The sequence below is a fragment of the Lagenorhynchus albirostris genome, chromosome 16, assembly GCF_949774975.1.
Source record: "Lagenorhynchus albirostris chromosome 16, mLagAlb1.1, whole genome shotgun sequence".
Classification (NCBI taxonomy): Eukaryota; Metazoa; Chordata; class Mammalia; order Artiodactyla; family Delphinidae; genus Lagenorhynchus; species Lagenorhynchus albirostris.
Window position 1 is genome coordinate 13,416,821 of NC_083110.1, and position 13,995 is coordinate 13,430,815.

Sequence of the window (13,995 nt, forward strand, 5' to 3'; positions counted from 1 at the left end):
GCTACAACATTATGAAGTCAAGAGCCCTTTTCTTCCAACAGCCCCCGGACACATCCATAAAGCAAGGGCTGAGTTTAAAGAAAGACGGATAAAATGAGAATGAAAATTTGCTTATTCATTTCAAATTCCAAGCTGAGATCAATCTAAAGGAAATGATGGTCATTTCCAGTTAAACAGCTAAATGAAATATCTTCAAATGAAGAGATTCAAAATTTCTTCTTTTTGGAAATGAGTTATCCACATGTATAAGGTTGTTACATGGGTCCATTCAAACTTGGCCTCTCATCAATGCAGCTATTTGGGGATATCCTGTTAGACACTAGCAAATTTTTAGGTCTGTGACTGTCATATTATATCTCATAATAATTTCATTTGACACCATATTTTGTGAGTGTATGCATCTTTGTGAGAACATCACTTTCCTTTTATCTTCTGCACAGGTGAAATTACTCTGAAAATGTTGCATAAGAAAGCAGCGAAATATAATATGACAGTAAGGCATGTTACTCGTAGAGTCCTAACGATGATGCAAATATTATCCACTGGGGGATAAACAGAGGTAAACATATAGTTGATGGTTTACAGAAAAAGAAAGAAAAATGATGAGTAGAAGCCTTTCATATTTATCAAAACAACATTTACAAACAATGAGACAGGTACTTTCAGGTCCCGAAATGACCAACAAGACATTAGCTCTCCTAGGCGGGCAATCCCTGGCTACAACGCACTTACACTTGGCAGTCATTGGAACTGAAAAAGCTAAAGTGACTTTGGATCAGGTAGGCTTTCCCACTATTTAGGTTTCCAACGAAATCTGGACAAATCAAAGAAGGAACCGGTAATTACAATAGAGACAACCCAGAGGCAGAGAAAGACTAGCTGCACTAAGACTGACCCAAGAGAAAAGTACAACATGAGAGACGGAAAATGGAGAAGCAATCAGAACACTGGGAGAGTCAAATGACGCAGAAAAGAAACATAAATATAATATAAATTCTACTCTAAGTAAACATTTCATTATTGCAGTAAAAAGGCCAAAAATTTGCCATCTTTGTCATATTTATTTACTGTCAAAATGCTAGTTTTCCAGAGAACAATAAGGATGTCATTCATTAATATAACTCCATAACAGGACCTGGTCATACGCACTGATTTTTAAGTAAGGCAGAAAACTAGTAGTTTCTTTTAAGCACATGAAGAATAGTGACAGTCATCTATAATTTGTCTCTTTCATGAAATCAATATTGAAAACTTACATTTTGAAAGCAGTTTTGTTCGGGTTGAGGTTTCATTATGAGTTCAAGTTCAAAAGCAACTTTCACTGCAAAGCTTAGAGTACATCTTAGAATGGGCATTTGATCCCTTCCCTTATAAACCCTCTCTTATTAAAAAAAATATTTTACATATGAATATTAATCAGATTTAACTTTCTAGGTTTTCAAATGTAAACAATAAAAACAATTTTTATGCTTAATAGAAACAAATAGTAAGAAAGTAATCCAGATCGTTAGTAACACTTGCATTTTCAAATTGAAAAATGCGTTCAAGGAGAGGGGATTCAAAGAGACTAAAAGAAGACAGTCAGTGATACCAAACACATGTTGTTTAAATGATACATTAATTAATAATTGCAAGATAAAATGAAAAGTTAGTAACTCAAGAAAGGGTTACATTTCAAAGATAAGAAATGGAAGATAAAGCTGGTAGTTAAATTTTATCACAATAAAAATTCACAAATACCTTCTTCAACATCTGAGATATATTCGCCATCACTGAGCATCTCAGGGGCGTTGGCTTTACGAACTGCATGATTTAAGTGAACAATGTAAGTGTGAAAAATGCATGCCCTTGATACTACAACGAAACATATTAATGCTTCTAAAAACATTTTGCGATGAATTTTCTTCAGGAAAAAAATACAAAGTCACTCTTCGTTACTACGAACTCAAAGGAGGTTTTCATACCTTCATCATCAGACATGTCAAGAACTTCATTCATCGTTTCTGGAACATTCATTTTGTGCTTCTCTATGACAGTCTAGTAACAAAGAAAGCAGTCATTTTAGTATGAGCAGACAGGACATTTTACTGAGACTATTCGTTTCTTCCTAAATTAATCTGTTGGTTTACTGTGGGATTTGTGTGTTGAATATCTTGAAGGCCCCCTCATACAAAATGACATCAAAATTATTCCTTCACAGCACTAAGTTCCTCATCATATACATGGCAGAGAACGAATACAAGGTGAAAGAATTCTAGTGGCAAAGCGCACCAGCTTAAAAGCTTTAGGTCCGCAATAAAGCTTTTCAAAGGAAAAAAAGGAGAGAGATACTGCCTCCTTTAGCTCATTGCTATACTTCTTCACGGTCTTCATGGCTCTGCCACCCCGTTCCACTAAAAGTCTTAGCTGATGATAAGGCAAATGATTGGCAAGAAGCCTGTCTTTATTGCTTGTGCCAAGCCAGCCCCTTCTCGTTTTCCCTTCCTAGGTGTATGTTTCAATTTCTAGAATAAATCACAATATTGAGATTCCAATAACTTTTACAACCATGTGTTTGCAGAAAATATTTTAGAGGTAATGCATTTGCAGGATAATTTTAACTGCCACAAAATTTTCAAGAATGGTATACAGTATGACAGAGCAAAGGCTATACTGAATCTTTTAATTGCTCTTTGATGACTTTTCGCCTAGATAAATTGTATCCATCCAAAGAACACTGACAGTATTACTTGTTTGAAAATATTAATGACTTAATATGTTTTAGTTTTAAAATGAATCCTCTTTTAATCTGAGCGTATAAAAGACTAATGGTACAAGTCATGTTGAAGTAAAGCATTATTTTGCATTTTTTCCAGCATGTAATACTGTAATTGAACATTTACAAAAAATAAATATTTTATATTAGAACAGTTTTAGATTTACAGAAAAATTGCGAGGATAGTAGAGAGTGTTCACCCAGTTTTCCCTATGATTAACACATATTAGCATGGTACCTTTGTCACAATTCATGAACCAATATTGATTTATTATTATTAATTAAAGTTATATTCGATTCAGATATCCTCAGCTTTTGCCCAATATCCTTTTTCAGTGCTAGCATCCCATCCAGGGTACCGTGTTATCTTTCGTTGTCAATCTCCTTAGGCTCCTATGGCTAAGTTTCTCAGACTTTCCTTGTTTTTAATGACCTTGACAGTTTTGGGGTGAACTGGTCAGGTATTTTGTAGAATGTCCCTTAATTGAGATTCGTCTCATGTTTTTCTCATTGATTAGACTGGGGTTATATGTTTTGGGGAGGAAGACCACTGCGGTAAAATGTCATTTTCGTTACATCACATCAAGGGCATATACTGTCAACATGATTCACCAGGGTTGACGCTGTACTCGGTCATGTGGCTAAAGCAGTGTTGGTCAGCTTTCTCCCGTAATCTACTCTATTTCCCCTGCTCTCCACACTGTTTTCTTGCGAGGGAAGTTACTACACTCAGACACACTTGAGCAATGGGGAATCGTGAGCCACCTCTTGGAGGGGAAAGTATTTTCATAAATTATTCGGAATTCTTTTGCCTGAGAAACCTGCCTCTTCCTCCATAGTCATTCAATCATTTATCCGTATCAGTAATGAACTCATGGATATATATTTTATACTTTGCACTATACCCCGATACTATTTTATTTCTTTTGTTCAAATTGTTCTGGCTTTGGCCATTGGGAAGTCTTTCAGTGGCTTCCCGTGTCCCTTTAACACGTCCCATCATTTTGTGTATGTATGTTTGTTTATTTATTTACGGGGAGGGCCTTACTTTTTGGCACTACCAGAGGTTGCAGGCTCATCTTGTGTATTTCCTGCCCCAGTTGTAGATTTTGTCATTTCTCCAAGGAGCCCTGGTTCCCTCCATTAGAGAAGGCTGTTAGAAACCAACATCTGAGTGATAGAAGTACTCTGCTCGTTGCTACTGAGGGAATTTTAAACAATGCAATTTAAATAGCTTAATGCGTATCTTTTGGATATCCGCTTCTAGCCACTCAGTTTCCTACTCTGCCGTGATTGTAATGTCATTAACTAAAGCATCTTTCTCCGAATTGCCATATCCAATAAGGCACTCCTAGCAAAGATGCAGTATTCTTTTTAAGGCTGCTGAAGGCTCTTTTTAAGAGCCTTAAGGAGACAATGGTCGCTGGGGCTTCCATAACATCTGAACAGAGACCCACCTGTGGGCGGCTGCAATGTGCTTAGTTAGCTTAAGGGCACACACCCCACCCTGAATCCCGTCAGTCCTCTCTGAGCTAGATGACAGGCAACTGCAAAGGCAGGGCTGACAAGGTGGTGTCTCAGCTTGAAATAAAGTCTCAAATACCACAGGGCTGGACTAGGTCTTAGGGACTTCAGTGGCCTCTTTTCTAGTCAATGTGAGCGTTTCATTTGGCGGAAGCCTCATTTACTTCACCAGGCAAACTGGACCTTCCTGTTAGCATGAGTAATCTTTTCTCTCTGGCAGAAAGTCACCTACCAAGTCAGCTGATGATGTTGAGTGAGAAACAGCATGACTGCCGTGCACATTCTTTCACTAGGAACTGGAGCCCTAAAACCCTTTTCTCTCAGTCCATTTCCCGAGGCTGTAACTTTACTTTCCCTGTCTGTAACTTTATTTTCCCTAAAGCTCTTTTTGATATCAAAGAAATATTTTGCACTTTCCTAACAGGTGAGAAAATCATTGACATTTAATCAAATAAGATTTATATTTTGAACTATTATACCATCTTCAATTCTCTAACATTGAAACAGAAGTTTCACATATTTATTTCAGTGACTTCAAGTCTTTTATAGCATGGTGACACTTGCTTGTTATTTAATACCTTGTCCTTCTCTCCTTTCCTACTCTCAAGAGAGTTACATGGCATATCTATAAAATTAAGGTTAATAAACATTACTTATTTAAACTCTTTTCTCGAGAATTTAATGATAGATTTTAAGATGATGAAATACTCAAGAGGTATATGAAAGCAATAGGTAGGAATTTATTTCTATTCCAGCTATATCTTAAAGTTAGAAACGTGCCCTGGTTGACAACCATTGCTCTAGTCCATTAAAGCTACTGTTTCCGCTTTTGCAAATTACAACATTTCTCTTTTGTGATCAGCAGGCTGAAGTTTTAGTTTCTAAAACCTGTACACAGCCAAATAACTCAACCGGCAGGTAGCAACAGAGTCCTTCAAGCCATGGTGTTTTGTACGAAGCACTGTATATCCAGACTGCAGACGTGAACTATGCCTTCTTCGTGTTGGAAGGTGGCATATGAGAAAAGGAAGCACAGCTGATACTTCCAAGTGCTGCAGAGTCCTAAACTGACACTGTACGGACTCAATCTCAGGCCTGTGTGTTGAGTCATGCAGTCAGGAATAACTCAAGTAAACCTCTGACATGGGGCAATATCTGCTATTGATTCCAAAGTTACCAAATCCTGATGGAGTTCAAAGGCACCAGACGGGGTTCCAAAGAAGTGATTGTTTTTCCTAGGAAAACTCCAATAGGTGAATGGAAGAGAAGCGAGCGTGGTGGGAAAAACTGACTTGGAACCCACCTCTAATGTTTCTCTAACAAGGCAAAAATATTTTTACAATAATGATGACAATGTACCCATTATCATTTGTGAGTTAAAATATTTTAAAGAACCAACTTAGAGTTTTCATCTTTCTTGCACTGTCAAAGAAGGATGTCAAAACATCTCATTAAAAAATTTTTTTATATCAAAATAAAGAAATACATTCAGCTTTCTATGGGACTAAAATCTCTGTAGCTTTTTGAAAGGTATAACTTTTGAAAAGGTATTTTTAGTGTTTTGAATTTTTCTTCCCATCAGAAATGAGAGTTTTGCTTTGCTGACTGCCATTAAGGAGGTGACAGCATTTGGAAATACGGTGCTTAGTTTCTGAATGGAGGAAAAAAGGTTCATCTCCCCAAAGCCTGGAAAAATCTACAATCTGAGAACTGGCTCTTGGGGTAATGGGGTTACAAGGTCTGGCATCCACTACTCACAGTTGTGGTCACAGTCTCTTCAGTTACCACCTTCAGGGTGTCCACCACTGAGATGTAGCCAAGCCTCCGGGCAATGGCCAGGGCAGTGTTCCCATTCTGGGAAGAGGGAAACATGGTCAAGGAATTACAAGTCATTCCACGTGTCTCAGCGCCTGTGTGTTTCCACACGTTTGCCTTTACAAACGTAAGGTGAGTGTCTCACCAGTCCTTTCCCACTGTCACACCCAAAACGCTGTTTCATTAAAGACATACCTTGCACAAAACACACCTAACCTGTCCCTACTCGTACAGCAGAGTCTGGGCTGCTACACATGGAACCCGAGAGGCTTTTTAATGTTTTATGTAATCAAGGAAACAAACACGTGCTTCTTCTTATGTTTGTACTCCCTACTGGGTAGCAGTGGGTTTGTAGGTTTTTTTTTTCTTTCCTGTACGCGGGCCTCTCACTGCTGTGGCCTCTCCCGCTGCAGAGCACAGGCTCCGGACGCGCAGGCTCAGCGGCCATGGCTCACGGGCCCAGCCGCTCCGCGGCATGTGGGATCTTCCAGGACCGGGGCATGAACCCACGTCCCCTGCATCGGCAGGTGGACTCTCAACCACTGCGCCACCAGGGAAGCCCGGTTTGTAGTTTTTAAGTGGGAAACATTAATCACATCTCTCTCTCTGGACAACTCACAACAATACAGTTATTGTCCTTTTCCCTTCATTCTACTGAATGCTCTGTTTATGCCTACTAAACACAGAAAGTCAAAAAGTAACCCTGTCCAATAAAAATGTAAGAAGACACCAGCACCCAGCTCCCACCTCATCATTTAGCTGGCCCTTTGCTCTTACCACAGTGAGTTCATTGGGGGAGGCATTGTTCTGAAGCAAGACATTGATTATATGCGTGTGTCCCTGTTGAGCTGCTTGGTGTAACGGCGTATACCCATTCTGTAGAAGGAAGATGGAAGAAAAGACTCTTACTTCCTTGGACACGAGATCAATGACTTGGTAGATACAAAGGAGAAAGGAGTTTACCTTTGTTTTGGCATTCACTTTCGCAGAATGCTGGAGCAGGAAGTTAACAATCTTGATGTTTCCATAGTGGCAGCCCACATGTAGCGGTGTGTATCCCATCTGTAATTATATATATATATATATATATATATAAACTTTATTAAGAAATAATCTTTCTTAACGAGGCAGAAAGTTTTGTTTTCCCTATATAAAACAAATGTCATTGATAATTCTCAGAGCTAATCTAAGGTATAAATAACAATACCACCTCACATGGAAATAGTTACTAAATGTCCCAAAGTGCTCGCTCTAGCATCGGCTCATTTTATTTCCGTAACAACTTTTCAAGATAGGACGAAAGGATGGAACAACAGACAGCCTAGACAGAAGGATCCAGTGGCTTCTCGCAGAGGGTCAGAAGCGTGCTCAATGGACAGACTTGGACTAGCATTTATTCAACGTTCTACTCTCTCAAAGCATAAAATTGAGGTTAAAAAATGTGAAGTGGTTAAGTGATCACGAAAGCGGTAGATGATGATCAGAATGCGTGACGGAGATACGAAGGATAGAAACACTGAAGCAGGAGAGGCTGGTGTGAGTTCAGGAGGTCTGCGATGTATGAACTTGATCTAGGAATAGATGCTCTCGTTAAAGTCTTCTGCCTACCTAGCTAGAGCCCCACACTTTGAAAACCACTCATTTAGACAAAGCAATGGATTTCTTCTCCAATTAATATCCACTGACCCTTGAGGGGCTATAAATTCCATCTATTAAAAAATATATCATGTGTATATGTATGTGTATGTATATATAGATACACACACACACACACACACATATATTCTAGATAATTATTTTTTTAAAAAAGGATATTCCAGGTATTTTTTCTAGATGGCCATAATGTAACAGACTCCACCACACAATTTCAGTGTCCATGGCCAATCTCTGTTTATGATGACACTGGCAGCACCAGAACACTGAAAGGGAGAGCACAGACTTTTAATATTTCTAAATAGGCATGGGTCAGGGGTCCATGTTTTCAAGTGTCTGCATCTCATATGTGATGGCATTAATATGTCTTTATGGTGACTCTGTGCTACAAACTGAATGTTTGTATCCCCTAAAAGTTGTATGCTGAAACCCTAATCCCAGTGTAATGGTATTTAGAGATGGAACCTTTGGCAGGTAATTTGGTCATGAGGGTGGAGCCCTCATGAATGGGATTAGTGCCCTTATAAGAAGAGAAAGGAGACAGCCTGACTCTTCTCTTTTCTACCTGCTACCAGCACCGTGATCTTGGACTTCCCAACCTCCAGAACTCTGAGAAAAAAAGGTTTGTCCAGGCTATAGTATTCTTGTTATAGCAGCCTAAACTAACTAAGACACTCCAGCAAATGGGTGTATTTGAATTTGAAAAAGGGACGTCTGGAACACAGCTGATTGTGGAAGGTGAAGACACCTCAGCAGGGATGTGCTGCCCTGAAGAACTGACTCTGGTTAGATTCTATTCCATGACCTGAACTGTAAGTGCAGCCACACTGACCAGACCCTGCTGACAAGCTCACCGTAACCACATGTATATGAGTCTGACTTAGGACCCCTAAAGCTGCTTCATGCACGATGAAGGGTATCCCATTTTGGGGACCAGAATTCACCTGCCTGCTTTGCAGGGTTCTTTCTTGGTACTGAGGAACTCAGGATACTGTGTTAGGAATCAGAATGCTGCTTAGGGAGGGAGGCATGAAAACAGTTTTCTCCTACCAGTTCTCAGTACAATTAGCTTAATCGACTGAAGTAACATTATTCCCAGTGTTAGTGGCAGAGGACTGATCCCAAACCAAAAGATTACAGAAAATATTTTAAAATTTTAAATATTAAGGAACTCTTCAAGTTTCTGGTCAACATGCCTAAGCAATGATGCAACACTTTCCAATGGCTACTGTGCTACTGTATTGATCAGATTTTTAAAAGAAATTGAATTATTCTAAGTACCTTAATGTACAGTTTCTTCTCATCCTCATAGCTTCACTGTCACTCCTAGTAAAACCCTAAGTCATTACAGTGGACTGTTAGGACACGGTTGGTCTGGACCCTGCTCTCTGCCTCCCATCTATTACATCTCTGAGCTTGTCTCCTACGAGTCTCTCCCTTGTTCACGCTGCTCTAAGACATTGGTCTTCTTGCTGCTCCACAAATACTACAGTATTTTATTAAAAATACACATGCATACCAGGAAGATTTAGTTTTCATCCAGAGAAACCAAAATTGGGGCTCTTCCATTCATTGAGGGCCACAAAGTTCCCATGGTAAATGGCACCTTGCACATGCCCAGAGAGATGTGATTTGGGAAATTCCCTTCAACTAGTGGCAATACATTTTGGAAAGACCAACTCTTCTTTCTTTAATAACTAAGGGAGTCATAGTTCAGATAACTGAGCAGTCTTTGCTTTCTTTTTTCACTGTTGACTACTTATACCATCATTACAAGCTGAAGTTAAGTCACCTTCTTTAGGCAATACTGAAAGGGTGTATTTGTGTAGGAAGAGCAAACAGGTACAGATGGAATATTCAGGCTGCCGTTTCTGATCTATGGTACGTGAGCATAAGATCTTACTGAGCAGTAGTTAGGTGCCTCCCTATGCAACATGGTTTGAGAAAGCGGGAGCAGGAAATCCACACTATTTCCTCACCTCCTAAACCTGTGCTCTCTCGAGTCTATCTTTGGCCTTCCTTGCACTTGTCATAGTCTTCCTCAGTGAACACACCCACTCACAACTACAATTACTCCCTGATTTTATTTCAGTTAAATTTTTTGTTTTCAAATTTTTTTATGTTGATACTATTGTTTTAGGGAATACCTTTCTCTTGTCACATGTTACACTAAATATTACTTAATAATATGGCAGTCTGTAAGATATTTCTATAAATAGCTTTTTCATAATTTTACTTCAATAAAACTGATTGAGATTGAAAAGTTGCATTTAGTAACAGAGATTTTTCCTTTAGAAAACAAACTCTGAAAATAAACTCTCAGTATCTCATTTCCTGAAGGTGCTACAGTTGAACGTCTTAGCATGCTAAAAAGGGAAAAAAGGTTGAAAAAATTTCTCCTGTAATTTTTTTACTTTATTGTTCACCTCCAAAATTAGTGTGGGGTTAAAATGGAAAACAAAACAAAGATCCTCTCAGGGACTACAGAAGAGTCAAAGATTATGAAAGAGTATTTCCGTAATGATAGAAGAAAAATAAGGCAATTGTCATCTCCATCCCTAACCCAGACTATCCCACTTCTGACATCCCTTATAACTTCTTTGACCATTTCTCTTTCTACTGGCACCTTCCTCTTAGCCTACTAACATACAGCCATACTTCCAAACTTGGAAACAATAATCACTCCTTTCAAATATTTCTCTCCTTTCCTGGGTCTATATTCTCTTAAAGCTTCTTGAAAAAAACCTCATTTTTATTCACCATTCCCTTCCATTTTCCCCATATCTCACCATCTCCACTACTCCAGTGAAACTGCCTTCTAATAACCCCGGTGCTACTCCAGTGCACGTGTTTTCTCTTCTGTGTCACACTCTCCTTGACAGTCTTCAGTTACTTGGCATCCATGTCATATTCTTTCCTGATTTCCCTCCTGCCCTCAGTCAGGCCTGCTTCCTTCCACCTCCTCCATCCACTTTAAAATATCGTCGATCCTAGGGATTTTGTCTTTGATTCCCTCCACACTGTTCCTCAATGATCACGTCCACATTCACAATTTCAACAGATGTATTTATTCTGACCACGTCCAAATCGGTATCTTTAGTCCAGACGCCCCTCCTGTATCCCAGACCAAAGCTTTAGTCATTTACTAGCTGTCTCTACCTAGAGAGCCCCTAGGTCATGTAAGACTCAACACACCCAATACAGAACTCAGGGTGCTGTTTCTCCAACCAGCTTCTTCTCCTTCACTTCCTGTCTCACTGAACGGGACTTGTGATCACCTGGTTACAGGGCCACATCCTCAGATTCGTCCTGAATTTCTCACTTTTCCTTAGTCCCTATATACACATGGTCTCAAGTCTTATTGTTTGTACTTGTTAAGTATTTCTTCAATTTCTCTCTTGTTTACCAACATCCCATCTGCCCCTTACTTGAGGCCTTCTCTATTCTTCATCTGGACCTCAGCAATTGCCTTCTAACGGTCCCTGCTCCAAGCTCTTTTACCAACTTGTTCTTTGCATTGTCTCCTAGGATCTTTCTAAACCAGATATCTGATTTATCATCTTCTGTTTACAACCTCTCAAGGCTTCCCAGTACAAACTGGATTAAAAACTTAAGCATGGCACATCAAGGTCCTCTGAGATCATCTTAATTATCTAGCAGTATCTTGGGGCGTGCCCCCAATTTTTTCTCATGTTCCTGTGATGCTGAACCAGCTACAGACCCCTTCCATACTCCCACCTTTGTAAATAACTCAGTTAACGCCAATAACTCTAAAGTTATTTATTTATACATGGGGTCAAAATCAGGCTTTGGACCAGCTAGCTATGTTACCTTACATGAGCAATTCCTTTTCTGTGCCTCAGTTTCTGTAGAATAGGGATACTAATTTTATCAACCTTATAAGATAGTCATAAGGATTCAACAAATTAATAAGGGTAAATGCTTAGAACAGTATCTGACACAGAGAAAATGAGTAGTAAATTTTGCTATTATTATTACATTTTTATTGTTGTGTCTCCCTCTCTAGACTGTGAATTCTGTGAGGACAAGGAACGTATCACTCAGGTAAGAATCGAACAACTAGAAAGAGCTCTAGAAACAAATGTGAAAAGAGTATGTATCAAATAAACATTTTTCATGATTTTACACACATTAAAAGAAAGCTAATTTAACTGTTTACTTGCTAATCAGTACCTCCGAGAATCAGTGCTTTGGTGTGCTTTGGGGTGGTCTAAATAAAATGCTTCCAGAGATTCTCCTTTTAAAAAGCAAAACAGGGCTTCCCTGGTGGCGCAGTGGTTGAGAGTCCGCCTGCCGATGCAGGGGCCACGGGTTCGTGCCCCGGTCCGGGAAGATCCCACATGCCGCGGAGCGGCTGGGCCCGTGAGCCATGGCCGCCGAGCCTGCGCGTCCGGAGCCTGTGCTCCGCAACGGGAGAGGCCACAGCAGTGAGAGGCCCGCGTACCGCAAAAAAAAAAAAAAAAAAAAAGCAAAAGAAGTGGCTTCATTTCAGCTGTACGACACTGAGCATTAGACCCCGTGGCCAGCTGCACAATTTAGTCTGAACTGATTTGGTGAACTTCAACTACAAAGTGAGGTGGAGATATGGTGGGTCAGCAGGCCAGTGGGAAGGCTGCACGGCTGTTACCAGGATGTTCTGGTCTCTTCCCCACAAGAGAAAAGAGCTCCTGATAATTTAATTATTACTATTTTAAAATTGAAGCCAGTGACTCAAATGGTACCATACATTCTACCTGTCGGCTGCTTGGGGATGTCATCTTTACCAGGAAGAGTTTGGAAGCTCATGGGATACAATCAACTCCTTATTTACAAGGCTAGGAAGCAAATCCAAGCAACCCACGTCTTTGCACTCCTGCTCTACTCAACTATGGGACAATCATAGCCTCACATCTTTTTGGTGCTGTGATCTTTGCTGAGAACAAAAAGGATGAGAGAGTGACTTTTTTTGTCTCTAATTTTTTTAAGAGACAGAGAGATGCTTTCTGAACTACATCACTTGTAAAGGGCAGAAAAAGGTACATGCTTCAGAAATATTATACTGAGTACAAAAATGATTACAGACTGTGACCTGAATTGGACAGGGTTAGAAGGAAACCCTGGTGGAGACCCAATACTCTTAAACCGTGGGGTGGCTTTTGCAAATCTAGAACAGAAGGCTCACGGCACCATTTCTTCTCCTCCCAACCTGCCCTTGAGAATCACTGCCTTAACCCCTGACTGAATTTTGCTGGTGTATATGTTGGATGTGTTGAGATAAAAAGTACTGAGAAACAGAACCCTGTTATTGCCTTCTCAAATTTTTAATTTATAAAGGGAGAGGGAACCAAATAAAATGTTTATAAGTCTGCGTGTGTATGTGTGTGTGTGTCAATAGAACAACACAGGGTGAATCTATTTACCATGAACTTGCAAATTTCTAAAGTAAAGATTTCTTTTCTGATGAAAGTGTACAAGCACAGTAAAGAATATAAGCTAAATCCAGTCTGAGCTTTTCAGATTGAAAAATGCTTGTATTTTCATGGAAAGTAACAAGAAACCATTCAGCCACTACTGTTGCCTTTACTCGTTTCTCTGTTAAACATTCAGCTATCTAGGAAGGCATTCGGGGCTAAGGGGTTCTTTTAGAATGAAAAATTTGGAAAGAAACAGAATAGAGGGAACTGGGCACTTAGGCTACCAAAGAGGCCATGGGGACTTGAAGGGCACGAGGCATTTCAGAAATGGGAGTGAGGGAGGCTACCTGGGTCACAGCTCTATCTAAGACTACCCCAGCCAGGGACCATAATATTTGCTTCACTATTTTAATACAGAGTTTAAAAAGCATAAAGGATCTTGCCTGGTCGCGTCTCTTTTGGGCAGATTCTTTCTCATAGAATGCAGTATGGGTGGAGAAGCCACAGCCCTAGAGAGTCAGAACACGGTGCAAAGGGTGTAGTCTACTCAGGTCTGCTTCCTGTGCTCGTCCCGTAAATCCAGCCTGACTCTGACGTCTGCAATATCTTTTTACCTGGCTAATTCCTGGTGACCCTTCTATGTTATTAGTATCTTCAATATCTGTCCACACACCTCAGAATCCATCTATATTATACACAGAAATGTTCGTATTCACAGTATAATAGGTAACAAGTATTCATTTTTGTGTCAAAAATGTGACACACAGAAACAAAGTTACATTTTGAAGTAGATACAAGTTTGATATGAAGAGTAACAAAATTAAGTGCTGAAAG

At 39.7% G+C, this 13,995-nt stretch overlaps 1 protein-coding gene across 1 annotated transcript in view; it reads right to left on the minus strand.

Moving 5' to 3' along the window:
• The window catches only part of ANK3 (ankyrin 3), a 329,557-nt gene that overhangs the window by 117,872 nt on the left and 197,690 nt on the right, over positions 1–13,995 (minus strand). The window contains 5 exon segments of the mRNA XM_060126942.1: positions 1,741–1,803; positions 1,965–2,037; positions 6,038–6,133; positions 6,872–6,970; positions 7,058–7,156. Of these exon segments, the coding sequence (XP_059982925.1) occupies positions 1,741–1,803; positions 1,965–2,037; positions 6,038–6,133; positions 6,872–6,970; positions 7,058–7,156 (430 nt within the window).